Consider the following 12346-nt stretch of genomic DNA (forward strand, 5'->3'; position numbering starts at 1 on the left):
GCACCTCACTGAGTGAGGCAGAGGGGTATCTGAGCACCTCACTGAGTGAGGCAGAGGGGTATCTGAGCACCTCACTGAGTGAGGCAGAGGGGTATCTGAGCACCTCACTGAGTGAGGCAGAGGGGTATCTGAGCACCTCACTGAGCGAGGCAGAGGGGTATCTGAGCATGTCACTGAGGGAGGGGGAGGGGTATCTGCGCAGGTCACTAAGGGAGGGAGAGGAGTATCTGAGCACCACACTGAATGATGTAGGGAGATGGGTATCTGAGCACCTCACTGAGTGAGGAAGAACGGTGTCTGAACACCTCACTGAGGGAGGGAGAGGGGTATCTGAGCACCTCACTGAGTGAGGCAGAGGGGTATCTGAGCACCTCACTGAGGGAGGGAGAGGGGTATCTGAGCACGTCACTGAGGGAAGGGGAGGGTGTATCTGAGCACCTCACAGTTGGCGGGAGAGGGGTACTAGGTACCTTACAGAAGGAGGAAAGGAGAGGGGTATCTGAGCACTTCACTGATGGAGGTAGGGAGAGGGGTATCTGAGCACCTCACTGATGGAGGTAGGGAGAGGGGTATCTGAGCACCTTACTGAGGGAGGGAGAGGGGTATCTGACCATGTCACTGAGGGAAGGGGAGGGGTATCTGAGCACCTCACTGAGGGAGGGAGAAGGGTATCTGACCACGTCACTGAGGGAAGGGGAGGGGTATCTGAGCACCTGTGAGGTAGGGAGAGGGGTATCTGAGCACCTCACTGATGGAGGTCAGGAGAGGGGTATCTGAGCACCTCACTGATGGAGGTCGGGAGAGGGGTATCTGAGCACCTCACTGATGGAGGGAGGGAGAGGGGTATCTGAGCATCTCAGTGAGGGAGGTAGGGAGAGGGGTATTTGAGCATTTCTCTGAAGGAGGGAGAGGGTATCTGAGCACCTCACTGAAGGAGGTAGGGAGAGGGGTATTTGAGCATTTCTCTGAGGGAGGTAGAGGGGTATCTGAGCACCTCACTGAGGGAGGTAGGGAGAGGGATATTTGAGCACCTCACTGAGGGAGGTAGGGAGAGGGGTATTTGAGCACCTCACTGAGTGAGGGAGGGAGAGGGGTATTTGAGCATTTCTCTGAGGGAGGGAGAGGGGTATCTGAGCACCTCACTGAGGGAGGCAGGGAGAGGGGTATCTGAGCACCGCACTGATGAAGGATCACTGCTCCCTGGCTCTCGGAGCAGAGGGAGAGGTATCTCCGCAGCTTAGCACGTGGGGTCTGGGGGGGAGGTGGTGAATCAGCCTGGCCCCTGGAACAGGGCGAGGGTCCCACCGGGAGAGAGAGAGAGAGGGTGAGGTGCCTCGGCCCCTCACTGCCCGGTGGGGCGGGGGGGTGCTCCCGCCTTTTATCCCTATGAAAGGAAGGATATACTTGCATTGGAGACCTTGTTGCACAGCCGGGGGCTCCTGGGCTGCTCAAAGGGGCTGGAATCGGGGGAACGTCGAGATGCAGGAGGGTTGTGGGGCTGGAGACGGAGATTATCAGTGGTGGTGGGGGCGGGGGGTGGGAGGCCGTTGGGGTGGGGGTCAGGTTGAGGGTAGAGGGTGGTGGTAGGGGTCGGGGTTGAGTTACGAAGGGATTTGACAACAGTGAGAATTTGAAAATCAAGGCGTTGGCAGAGCGTGAGCCCCACGTGGACCACTGAGTGAGGCAGAGGGGTATCTGAGCACCTCACTGAGGGAAGGGGAGGGGTATCTGAGCACCTCACTGAGGGAAGGGGAGGGGTATCTGAGTACGTCACTGAGGGAAGATGAAGGGTATCTGAGCACCTAACTGAGGGAGGGGGAGGGGTATCTGAGCAGGTCACGGAGGGAGGGAGAGGAGTATCTGAGCACCTCACTGAATGACGTAGGGAGATGGGTATTGAGCACCTCTCAGAGGGAGGGAGATGGGTATTTGAGCACCTCACTGAGTGAGAAAGAGGTGTGTCTGAGCATCTCACCGAGGGAGGGAGAGGGGTATCTGTGCATGTCACTGAAGGAAGGGGAGGGGTATCTGTGCATGTCACTGAAGGAAGGGGAGGGGTATCTGTGCATGTCACTGAGGGAAGGGGAGGGTGTATCTGAGCACCTCAGAGGGAGGGAGAGGGGTATCTGAGCACCTCACAGATGGTGGGAGAGGGGTACTAAGTACCTTACAGAAGGAGGAAAGGAGAGGGGTATCTGAGCACTTCACTGAGTGAGGTAGGGAGAGGGGTATCTGAGCACCTCAGTGAGGGAGGGAGAGGGGTATCTGAGCACCTCACTGAGGGAGGGAGGGGGTATCTGAGCACCTCAGTGAGGGAGGGAGAGGGGTATCTGAGCACCTCACTGAGGGAGGGAGGGGGTATCTGAGCACCTCACTGAGGGAGGGAGAGGGGTATCTGACCACGTCACTGAGGGAAGGGGAGGGGTATCTGAGCACCTCAGAGGGAGGGAGAGGCGTGTCTGAGCACCTCACAGATGGCGGGAGAGGGGTACCTAAGTACCTTACAGAGGGAGGAAAGGAGAGGGGTATCTGAGCACTTCAGTCAGTGAGAGAGGGAGAGGGGTATCTGAGTACTTCACTCAGTGAGGTAGGGAGAGGGGTATCTGAACACCTCACTGGGGGAGGTAGGAAGAGGGGTATCTAAGCACCTCACTGACGAAGGATCACTGCTCTCTGTCCCTCGGAGCAGAGGGAGAGGTATCTCCGCAGCTCAGCACCTGGGGTCTGAGGGGGAAGAATCAGCCTGGCCCCTGGAACAGGGCGAGGATCCCATTGGGAGAGAGAGAGAGAGAGAGAGAGGGTGAGGTGTCTCGGCCCCTCACTGCCCGGTGGGGCGGGGGGGGCTCCCGCCTTTTATCCCTATGAAAGGAAGGATATACTTGCATTGGAGACCTTGTTGCACAGCCGGGGGCTCCTGGGCAGCTCAAAGGGGCCGGAATTGGGGGAACGTCGAGATGCAGGAGGGTTGTGGGGCTGGAGACGGAGATTATCAGAGATGGTGGGGGGGGTTGGGGTTGGGTAAGGGTTGGGGGTAGGGGGTGCGGGTCGGGCTGTGGGTAGGGGGTGGGGGTCGGGTTATGGGGTGGGGTGGGGGTAGGGGGTGGGTGTAGGGGTTCAGGGTCGAGCTGGGGGTAGGGGGTGGGGGTGGCGGTATGGTGTGGGGGTAGGGGGTAGGGGTCAGGGTGGGGATAGAGGGTAGGGTGTAGAGGGTAGGGGTTGGGGGTAGGGGGTGGGGGTAGGGGTTCGGGGTCGGGCTGGGGGTAGGGGCTGGTTGTGGGGGTCGGGGTAGGGGCTGGGGGTAGGGGTTCGGGGCGGGGACTGGGGGTAGGGGTTGGGATTCGGGGTAGTGGATGGGGGTCGGGGTAGGGGCTGGGGATAGGAGTTGGGGTTCGGGGTAGGGGATGGGGGTAGGGGTTCGGGGTCGGGCTGGGTGTGGGGGTCGGGGTAGGGGTTGGGGGTAGGGGCTGGGGGTAGGGGTTCGGGGTGGGAGCTGGGGGTAGGGGTAGAGGGTAGGGGCTGGGGGTAGGGGTAGAAGGTTAGGGGGTGGAGTTGGGGGCTGGGGGTGGGGGTGGGGGTCAGGGTGGGGGCTGGGGGTAGGGGGTGGGGGTAGAGGCTGGGGGTGGGGTTAGGGGTTGGGGTGGGAGTCGGGGCTGGGGGTGGGGGTAGGGGGTGGTGGTGGGGGTTGGGGTGGGGGTCGGGATAGGCGTTGGGGTGGGGGTTGGGGTGGGGGTCGGGGTTGAAGCTACGAAGGGATTTGACGACAGTGAGAATTTGGCAGAGCGTGAGCCCCACGTGGGCCAGCGAGTGCCGGGGGCTGACGGGGGAACTGGACCCGCTGTGAGCTTGGACACAGGCAGCATGGAGGAGCTTGGAGGGGTTAGACCAGCCCGGAGCGTGCTGCCATCGTCGCCTCGGGAGGGGTGCCTGTCCCTTTTAAATTTAAAGGGACCCATCCCCCCGATTCCCCTCTGCAGAATGGCGCCCAGTCGCTGGGACGGAAGCCGGGCTTCAACCCCCCCACCAAAGGCCCCCATCGCTAATCGCCTCTTTCTCCCCCTCAGGGCTCCCGGAGACACACCGAACGATGGCGACCGACGGTGGCGGACTCTCCCGACTCCGCCCGGCTGAGCTTTTGACCCGCCGACCCGACCTTCCCGGCCCGCGGCTCTCGGCCGAGCACCTGCTGACCCCGAGCCCTGGCCTGCGGACCCTGAGCGCCCGAGCTGGGCTTGACCCGCTGACCAAGCCTGAGAGCCGGGAGCTGTCCGCCGGCTTTGAGAACCGGCTCCTGAGGAGGCCTGTCCTGCAGGTCACCTCTCGGGCCGTCGCCTCGACCCTTCCTCTCCGCTTCAGCCAGCCCTTGAGCCCCAAGCTGCCCCACAACCTCTGCACTTCGACCTCCACTTCGTTGACCCTCCGCCCCTTGACCACCCCTCCATTGACACTTCGCCCATTGACCTCCCCTCAATTGACCCTCCGCCCTTTGACCTCCCCATCCCTGAAGATCAAGTCCGAGCGACCGTCGCTGGGGCCAGAATGTCCGTGGCAACAGGAGGCTCGAACCGAGATCTCGATCAAGAGCGAACAGTGGGTAAGGAAACCAGAGAGAAGCATAAAATTGGTGAGGTGGGGAGTCAGTTACCGAGAATAACAGACGCCCGGGAGTGAGTTACAGACTGGAATCTAATCGAGGGGTTCGGGTGGTTTATATATAGAATAACAGATACCCGGGAGTGAGTTACAGACTGGAATCTAATCGAGTGGTTCGGGTGGTTTATATATAGAATAACAGATACCCGAGAGTTAGTTACAGGCTGGAATCTAATCGAGGGGCTCGGGTGGTTTATATATACAATAACAGATGCCCGGGAGTGAGTTACAGACTGGAATCTAATCGAGGGGCTCGGGTGGTTTATATATAGAATAACAGATTCCCGGGAGTGAGTTGCAGGCTAGAATCTAATCGAGGGGTTCGGGTGGTTTATATATAGAATAAGAGATACCCGGGAGTGAGTTGCAGGCTGGAATCTAATCGAGAGGTTCGAGTGGTTTATATATAGAGTAACAGATACCCGAGAGTGAGTTACAGACTGGAATCTAATCGAGGGGTTCGGGTGGGTTATATATAGAATAACAGATACCCGGGAGTGAGTTACAGACTGGAATCTGATTGATTGTTTTTGCAGTGGATATTTTAGCTCCCGCGGTTTTTAATTTCCTGCTTATTTCGCTCCCTTAGCCAGTTGAGGACCCAGCTGAGGCGTCCGAGCTCCTGCCCGGCTACAGTTTGTCAGCTCAGGAATATGAGGACCTCGAGCAGGCCCGAGGGGCTCTGGTGGATGAGGAGCTGCACGATGTTCTGGACCCTTCACAGAGCCAGGACGCCAGGCTGCGAGGGAAGAAGGTGAGAGCGAATATAACCCAGGTCGACGGGAGCCCGGTGCCAGTTCACACCCTGATCGACCCTCCCTCCCACAGTGCAGCATTGCGGGTATCAGTCACGCGGAGAATTGTCGGGACTTATTTCCCTCCCTCACCCTCATCCTTGGACGCTCCACCACAACCCTCAATGCCGCCTCTTCCCTACTCGGCATATTCCTCCTTCCCCCACCATCAACATCCTGGGGGGGGCGGGTTTAACCATTGACCAGAAACTGAACCGGACCAGCCCTATAAATCCTGCGGCTACAAGAGCAGATCAGAGGCTGGGAATCCTGCGGAGAGTCACTCACCTCCTGACTCCCCCCAAAACCTGTCCATCATCGACAAGGCACAAGTCAGGAGTGTGACTCCTGACTCCCCCCACCCCCACTTGCCTGGATGAGTGCAGCTCCCACAACATTTGAGAAGGTCGACACCGTCCAGGACAAAGCAGCCCCCGCTCGATCGGCACCCCATCCACCAACATTCACTCCCCCCACCACCGACGCACAGTAGCAGCAGTGTGTGTACCATCTACAAGATGCACTGCAGCAACTCATCGAGGCTCCTTCGACAGCACCTTCCAAACCCACGACCTCCACCATCTACAAGATGCACTGCGGTTGCTCGGAGGTCTGTGCGCTCCCCCCGCTTGGTCCCTGTCCCTATCCCGGAGAAGCCTCCCCGATGCGTTTGGTGCCTTCCTCCATTTTCAGCCGCCTCCGTTTTCGTCGGCTGCGAGTCTGCGGGGGGGTTGGGGTGTGGGGCTGGGGTGGGGGGGAGATGTCTGACCTCTGACTCTTCGAGGGATGCTCGGAGGGAAGGCCCTTGCCCGTGACTTGATCTCCGGGCGCAGAGCCGTCGGTTTGGGAGCCTGGTGCCAAGACGTTCGGGCTTATGCGTCCCTCCCGGCCGTGCCGACTGGCACCTCAACGCAGGGCGTGTCGGCCTGGGAGGGGGCCCCTGCCGGCCGACCGCCTTTCTTGCCTCCGGAGCTGGAGGATCCTGCCGCGGCCCTCGGCAGTGCTTTGAGGCGCCTGCTGTCGGCTGCCCGATTCTCCCACGTGCAGGAGCCACGGGGCTGTCGAGATCCTCCCCCGACGATACCAACGAGGAGCAGGAGGAGGCCGCTCAGCCCCTTCGAGCCTCTGCTCCGCCGTCCGATAAGATCGCGGCTGAGTTAAATGTCACCCCCACCCCACATTCCCGCCTCCCCTCCCCCCCGATAACCTTTTACCCCCCTCGCTTATCAAGAATCCATCCCACTCCCCCTCAAAAATATTCCAAGGCTCTGCTCCCACCGCCTTTCGAGGAAGAGATTTCCAAAGACTCGCCACCCTCTGAGAGAAAAAATTCTCCTCTTCTCCGTCCTAAACAGGCGACCCCCTTATTTTTAAACAGTGACCCCCCCCCCACCCCCGCGTTCTAGATTCTCCCACAAGAGGAAACATCGTTTCCACATCTGCCCTGTCAAGACCCCCTCAGGATCTTATACGTTTCAATCAAGTCACCTCTCACTTTTCTAAACTCCAAGCCCGGCCTGTCCAACCTTCCCTCATAAGACAGGATGCCCATCCCTGTGGAGAGAGAAGCAGAGTTAATGTTTCGAGTCCGTTTGACCCTCCTTCAGAGCTTTGTCTGGTAAACCTTCTCTGAACGGCTTCCAACGTGTTGACATCCTTCCTTAAATAAGCTGACCAATACTGGACACGGTGCTCCAGATGTGATCTCACCAGTGCCCAGCACAACTGAAGCATAACCTCCCTACTTTTGTAATCAGAAGCAGTCATGGACCATATTCAGCTCGTCGCCCCCACTTCGAGCCTGCTCCGCCCTTCAACACGATCATGGCTGACCTTCGAGCTCAGTTCCACCTTGCCAGCCACTCCCCAAACCCATTAGTTCCCTCAGCCCCCAAAAATCTGTGGAGTTCAGCCTGAGCAGACTCAACGATGGAGCATCCTTCGGGGTAGGGAATCCCAAACACACACAAATCCTCTGGGTGGAGATATTTCTCCTCATCTCAGTCCGAAATGGTCGGCCCCCTTATCCTGAGTCTGTTCTGGACACGACAGCTGGAGGGAAACAGCCTGCCTGCCTCCCCGCTGTCAAGGCCCTTCTGAATTTTATATGTTTCAATGACATTCTCCTCCTTCTAAACTCCAGAGGACAATACCCATTCTCACTAAACTCCAGAGGAGCAGGTCCATTCTCACTAAACTTCAGAGGACTGGGTCCATTCTCACTAAACTCCAGAGGTCTAAGGGCCATTCTCACTAAACTCCAGAGGACTAGGACCATTCTCGCTAAATTCCTGAGGTCTAGGGCCATTCTCACTAAACTCCAAAGAACTAAGCCCATTCTCACTAAACTCCAGAGGACGAGGCCCATTCTCACTAAACTCCATGGGACTAGGACCATTCTCACTACACTCTAGAGAACTAGGCCCATTCTCACTAAATTCCAGAGGACGAGGCCCATTCTTGCTAAACTCCAGAGGTCTAGGGCAATTCTCACTAAACTCCAGAGGACTAGGCCCATTCTCGCTAAACTCCAGAGGACGAGGCCCATTATCACTAAACTCCAGAGGACGAGGCCCATTCTCACTAAACTCCAGAGGACGAGAGCCATTCTCACTAAACGCCAGAGGACGAGGCCCATTCTCACTAAACTCCAGAGGACGAGGCCCATTCTCACTAAACTCCAGAGGACGAGGCCCATTCTCACTAAACTCCAGAGGACGAGGCCCATTCTCACTAAACTCCAGAGGACGAGGCCCATTCTCACTAAACTCCAGAGGACGAGGCCCATTCTCACTAAACTCCAGAACGAGGCCCATTCTCGCTAAACTCCAGAGGACGAGGCCCATTCTCACTCAACTCCAGAGGATTAGGCCCATTCTCACTAAATTCCAGAGGTCTAGGGCCATTCTCACTAAACTCCATGGGACTAGGACCATTCTCTACGCTCCAGAGAACTAGGCCCATTCTCACTAAACTCCAGAGGACGAGGCCCATTCTCGCTAAACTCCAGAGGACGAGGCCCATTCTCGCTAAACTCCAGAGGACGAGGCCCATTCTCGCTAAACTCCAGAGGACGAGGCCCATTCTCGCTAAACTCCGGAGGACGAGGCCCATTCTCGCTAAACTCCGGAGGACGAGGCCCATTCTCGCTAAACTCCGGAGGACGAGGCCCATTCTCGCTAAACTCCGGAGGACGAGGCCCATTCTCGCTAAACTCCGGAGGACGAGGCCCATTCTCGCTAAACTCCGGAGGACGAGGCCCATTCTCCGCTAAACTCCGGAGGACGAGGCCCATTCTCGCTAAACTCCGGAGGACGAGGCCCATTCTCGCTAAACTCCGGAGGACGAGGCCCATTCTCGCTAAACTCCGGAGGACGAGGCCCATTCTCGCTAAACTCCGGAGGACGAGGCCCATTCTCGCTAAACTCCGGAGGACGAGGCCCATTCTCGCTAAACTCCGGAGGACGAGGCCCATTCTCGCTAAACTCCGGAGGACGAGGCCCATTCTCGCTAAACTCCGGAGGACGAGGCCCATTCTCGCTAAACTCCGGAGGACGAGGCCCATTCTCGCTAAACTCCGGAGGACGAGGCCCATTCTCGCTAAACTCCGGAGGACGAGGCCCATTCTCGCTAAACTCCGGAGGACGAGGCCCATTCTCGCTAAACTCCGGAGGACGAGGCCCATTCTCGCTAAACTCCGGAGGACGAGGCCCATTCTCGCTAAACTCCGGAGGACGAGGCCCATTCTCGCTAAACTCCGGAGGACGAGGCCCATTCTCGCTAAACTCCGGAGGACGAGGCCCATTCTCGCTAAACTCCGGAGGACGAGGCCCATTCTCGCTAAACTCCGGAGGACGAGGCCCATTCTCGCTAAACTCCGGAGGACGAGGCCCATTCTCGCTAAACTCCGGAGGACGAGGCCCATTCTCGCTAAACTCCGGAGGACGAGGCCCATTCTCGCTAAACTCCGGAGGACGAGGCCCATTCTCGCTAAACTCCGGAGGACGAGGCCCATTCTCGCTAAACTCCGGAGGACGAGGCCCATTCTCGCTAAACTCCGGAGGACGAGGCCCATTCTCGCTAAACTCCAGAGGACGAGGCCCATTCTAGCCTGCCCAACCTTTCCCCATAAGACAGCCCACACATTCCAAGCACTTGCCTGGCAAATCTTCTCTGAACTGCTCCGAACACGTTTACATCCTTCCTTAAATAACCGCTCACTCGCTCGCACGCCCGCCCCGCCAATGTCTGAACCTCCAAGGTTGACGTCTGTTTCATCTCCCCTTGTTTCAGGAGGCCCTTTTGGATGGGATTTGCTGCTCTCTGGTCCAGGGGGCCAAGTTTACAGACGCGGAGGATGAGAGCCGCCTTGAGCTGCTGGGCCTGTGTCGGGAGATTGCAGAGCAGGAGCCGGAGTTTGTCTTGAAGGTAGCAGGGAGGAGTAGAACCAAATGGACAAGCGTTGGGAATGTCCTAGACTTTCTTATGTTTGGGCTCGTTTTCCGGGAAGTGTCTGCCTGAGTTCGTTGTCCCCACCCTGGTGTGGGAAAGAAGGCCAGGTTTCTTCGGTCTGATGTATGTTCGTCTGATCCCGGGAGCACGATAATAAGGTGGTGGGAGCGACACTTGGGACTGAACCCCATCCTGAGCAAGAAGGTCGCAGGGGCCAATCCCAGTGGCTGGGCTGGGTGTGCGAGGGTGAGGGAGAAGGGTCAGAGGGACTTCTCCCGATACAGTAGTGTGAGAGAGGGGGTTAGAGGGACATCCCCAGAGACAGGAGTGTGAGAGAGGTTGTTAGAGGGACATCCCCAGATACAGGAGTGTGAGAGAGGGAGTTAGAGGGACCTCCCCAGATACAGGAGTGTGAGAGAGGGAGTTAGAGGGACCTCCCCAGATACAGGAGTGTGAGGAAGTGGGTTAGAGGGACCTCCCCAGATACAGGAGTGTGAGAGATGGGGTTAGACAGACCTCCCCAGATACAGGAGTGTGAGGAAGGGGGTTAGAGGGACCTCCCCAGATACAGGAGTGAGAGAGAGGGGGTTAGAGGGACCTCCCCAGATACAGGAGTGTGAGAGAGAGGGTTAGACAGACCTCCCCAGGTACAGGAGTGTGAGAGAGAGGGTTAGACAGACCTCCCCAGGTACAGGAGTGTGAGAGAGAGGGTTAGACAGACCTCCCCAGGTACAGGAGTGTGAGAGATGGGGTTAGAGAGACCTCCCCAGGTACAGGAGTGAGAGAGAGAGGGTTAGACAGACCTCCCCAGATACAGGAGTGAGAGAGAGAGGGGGGCGGTGGGGGTGGTGAGGGGGTTAGACCTCAGAGGGATGTTTCCAGACACTGCCTCAGGACATCGCCCCCCCCCCCCACCCCCCACCCCCCACCGCCGGGTACGTTCCAGCCGGCTGGAATATTTTTGCAGCGCGGCCGCAGTGGAATCGGTGATGAAACCGGGCAGCCGGTTTCCAGGCCGCGCGCTCTCGCCTCACGGCCGGACGTTCCCATCCTTCGCTTCGTGACGGCTGAATGATGAGCGATGGGGGAGGTGGGAAGGGAGGTGGGGTGGGGGGGTGGGGGGGGTGGGGGGGGGGGGGGGGGGGGGGTGGGGGAGGGCCGCAGGGGGCACTGGCACGAACCCTCCCCTCCCCTCTCCCCTCCCCCCTCCGCCCCTCTTCCGGTATGAGCCAAGGGGCCCCGTCCAGCCCCCGAGGGGCCGACCCGGGCTCGGGGTTTAACGCTCGGGCCCCGAAGAAGAGGGCGTCTCGGATGGGTGCTGCTGTCCCTCGGCGCTGGCGCTGGGAGTTAGGCCTGGATCGCGGGGAGGAGGAGGGGGAGGAGGGTGAGGGGTATGAGGGGGAGGGGTTATGGTCTGCGGCGGTGGGGAAGAAACCCCTGTGATCCGGAGATCAGCGAGAGGGCCTGGCTGAGCGGAGGAGCCTCGATCGCCAGGACCACGGCGGAGCGAGGGGGAGGGGGAGGAGGAGGGGAGCTTGGGGTGCGGGGGCTTCGAGGGGTAATTCTCTCCCCCACCCCGTGCTCCGCCCGTGTCGGCTGTGGTTGGCGGGGCGGGCGGGACCCAGACTCTACCGATGCTGACTGACGTTTTTCTCCCCAATACCCCCTCCGTCCCCCCCCTCCGTCCCCCCCCCTCCACCCTTAGGTCGCCCTATACGCCCGGCAGGAGCTGAACCTCCGCAGTCCCGCCAACTTCCTGTTGGCCCTGAGCGCCTGGCTCCAGCCCTGCCGGCCCCACTTGCGCCGCTACTTCTGCCCGGCTGTGCGGCTGCCCTCCGACTGGATTGAGGTGGCGAAGATATACCAGGTACGCCGGTGGTGGGGGGATTTACTGGGTACGCTGATGGGGGGAGAGATTTATCGGGTACACCGGGGGGCGGGGGGTGGGATTTACCGGGTACACCGAGGGGGCGGGGGGTGGGATTTACCGGGTACACCGGGGGGGGGGGCGGGGAGTGGGATTTACCGGGTACACCGAGGGGGCGGGGGGTGGGATTTACCGGGTACACCGAGGGGGGGAGAGAGGGGGTGATATACCGGGTATGCCGAGGGGGGGAGAGATTTACCGGGTACACCGAGCGGGGGGGAGGTGAGAGATTTACCGGGTACACTAAGGGGTGGGGGGGGATTTGCCGGGTAAACCGGGGGGGGGGGATTTACCGGGTACAGCGGGGGGCGGATTTACTGGGTACACTGAGGGGGGGGATTTGCCGGGTACACCGGGGGGGGGATTTACCGGGTACACTGAGGGGGGGGGGAGAGGTGAGAGATTTACCGGGTACACTGAGGGGGGGAGAGACTTACTGGTTACACCGAGTTGGGGGGGGGGGGAGAGATTTACCGGATACACCGGGAGGTTTGGGCAGGGGTGTGGGTGGAGGTGAGAGATG

General features: G+C 59.4%; 1 protein-coding gene across 1 annotated transcript in view; it reads left to right on the forward strand.

The window, feature by feature from the left end:
• Positions 1 to 12346, forward strand: part of LOC121270348 (telomerase protein component 1-like) — a 111587-nt gene that overhangs the window by 2301 nt on the left and 96940 nt on the right. Inside the window, exons 2-5 of the mRNA XM_041175640.1 lie at positions 4062 to 4591; positions 5240 to 5404; positions 9738 to 9872; positions 11602 to 11763. Coding sequence (XP_041031574.1) covers positions 4085 to 4591; positions 5240 to 5404; positions 9738 to 9872; positions 11602 to 11763 — 969 coding nt within the window. The 5' untranslated portion in view covers positions 4062 to 4084. The remainder of the gene's footprint in view (positions 1 to 4061; positions 4592 to 5239; positions 5405 to 9737; positions 9873 to 11601; positions 11764 to 12346) is intronic.

Source organism: Carcharodon carcharias, chromosome 27 (assembly GCF_017639515.1).
Source record: "Carcharodon carcharias isolate sCarCar2 chromosome 27, sCarCar2.pri, whole genome shotgun sequence".
Classification (NCBI taxonomy): domain Eukaryota; kingdom Metazoa; phylum Chordata; class Chondrichthyes; order Lamniformes; family Lamnidae; genus Carcharodon; species Carcharodon carcharias.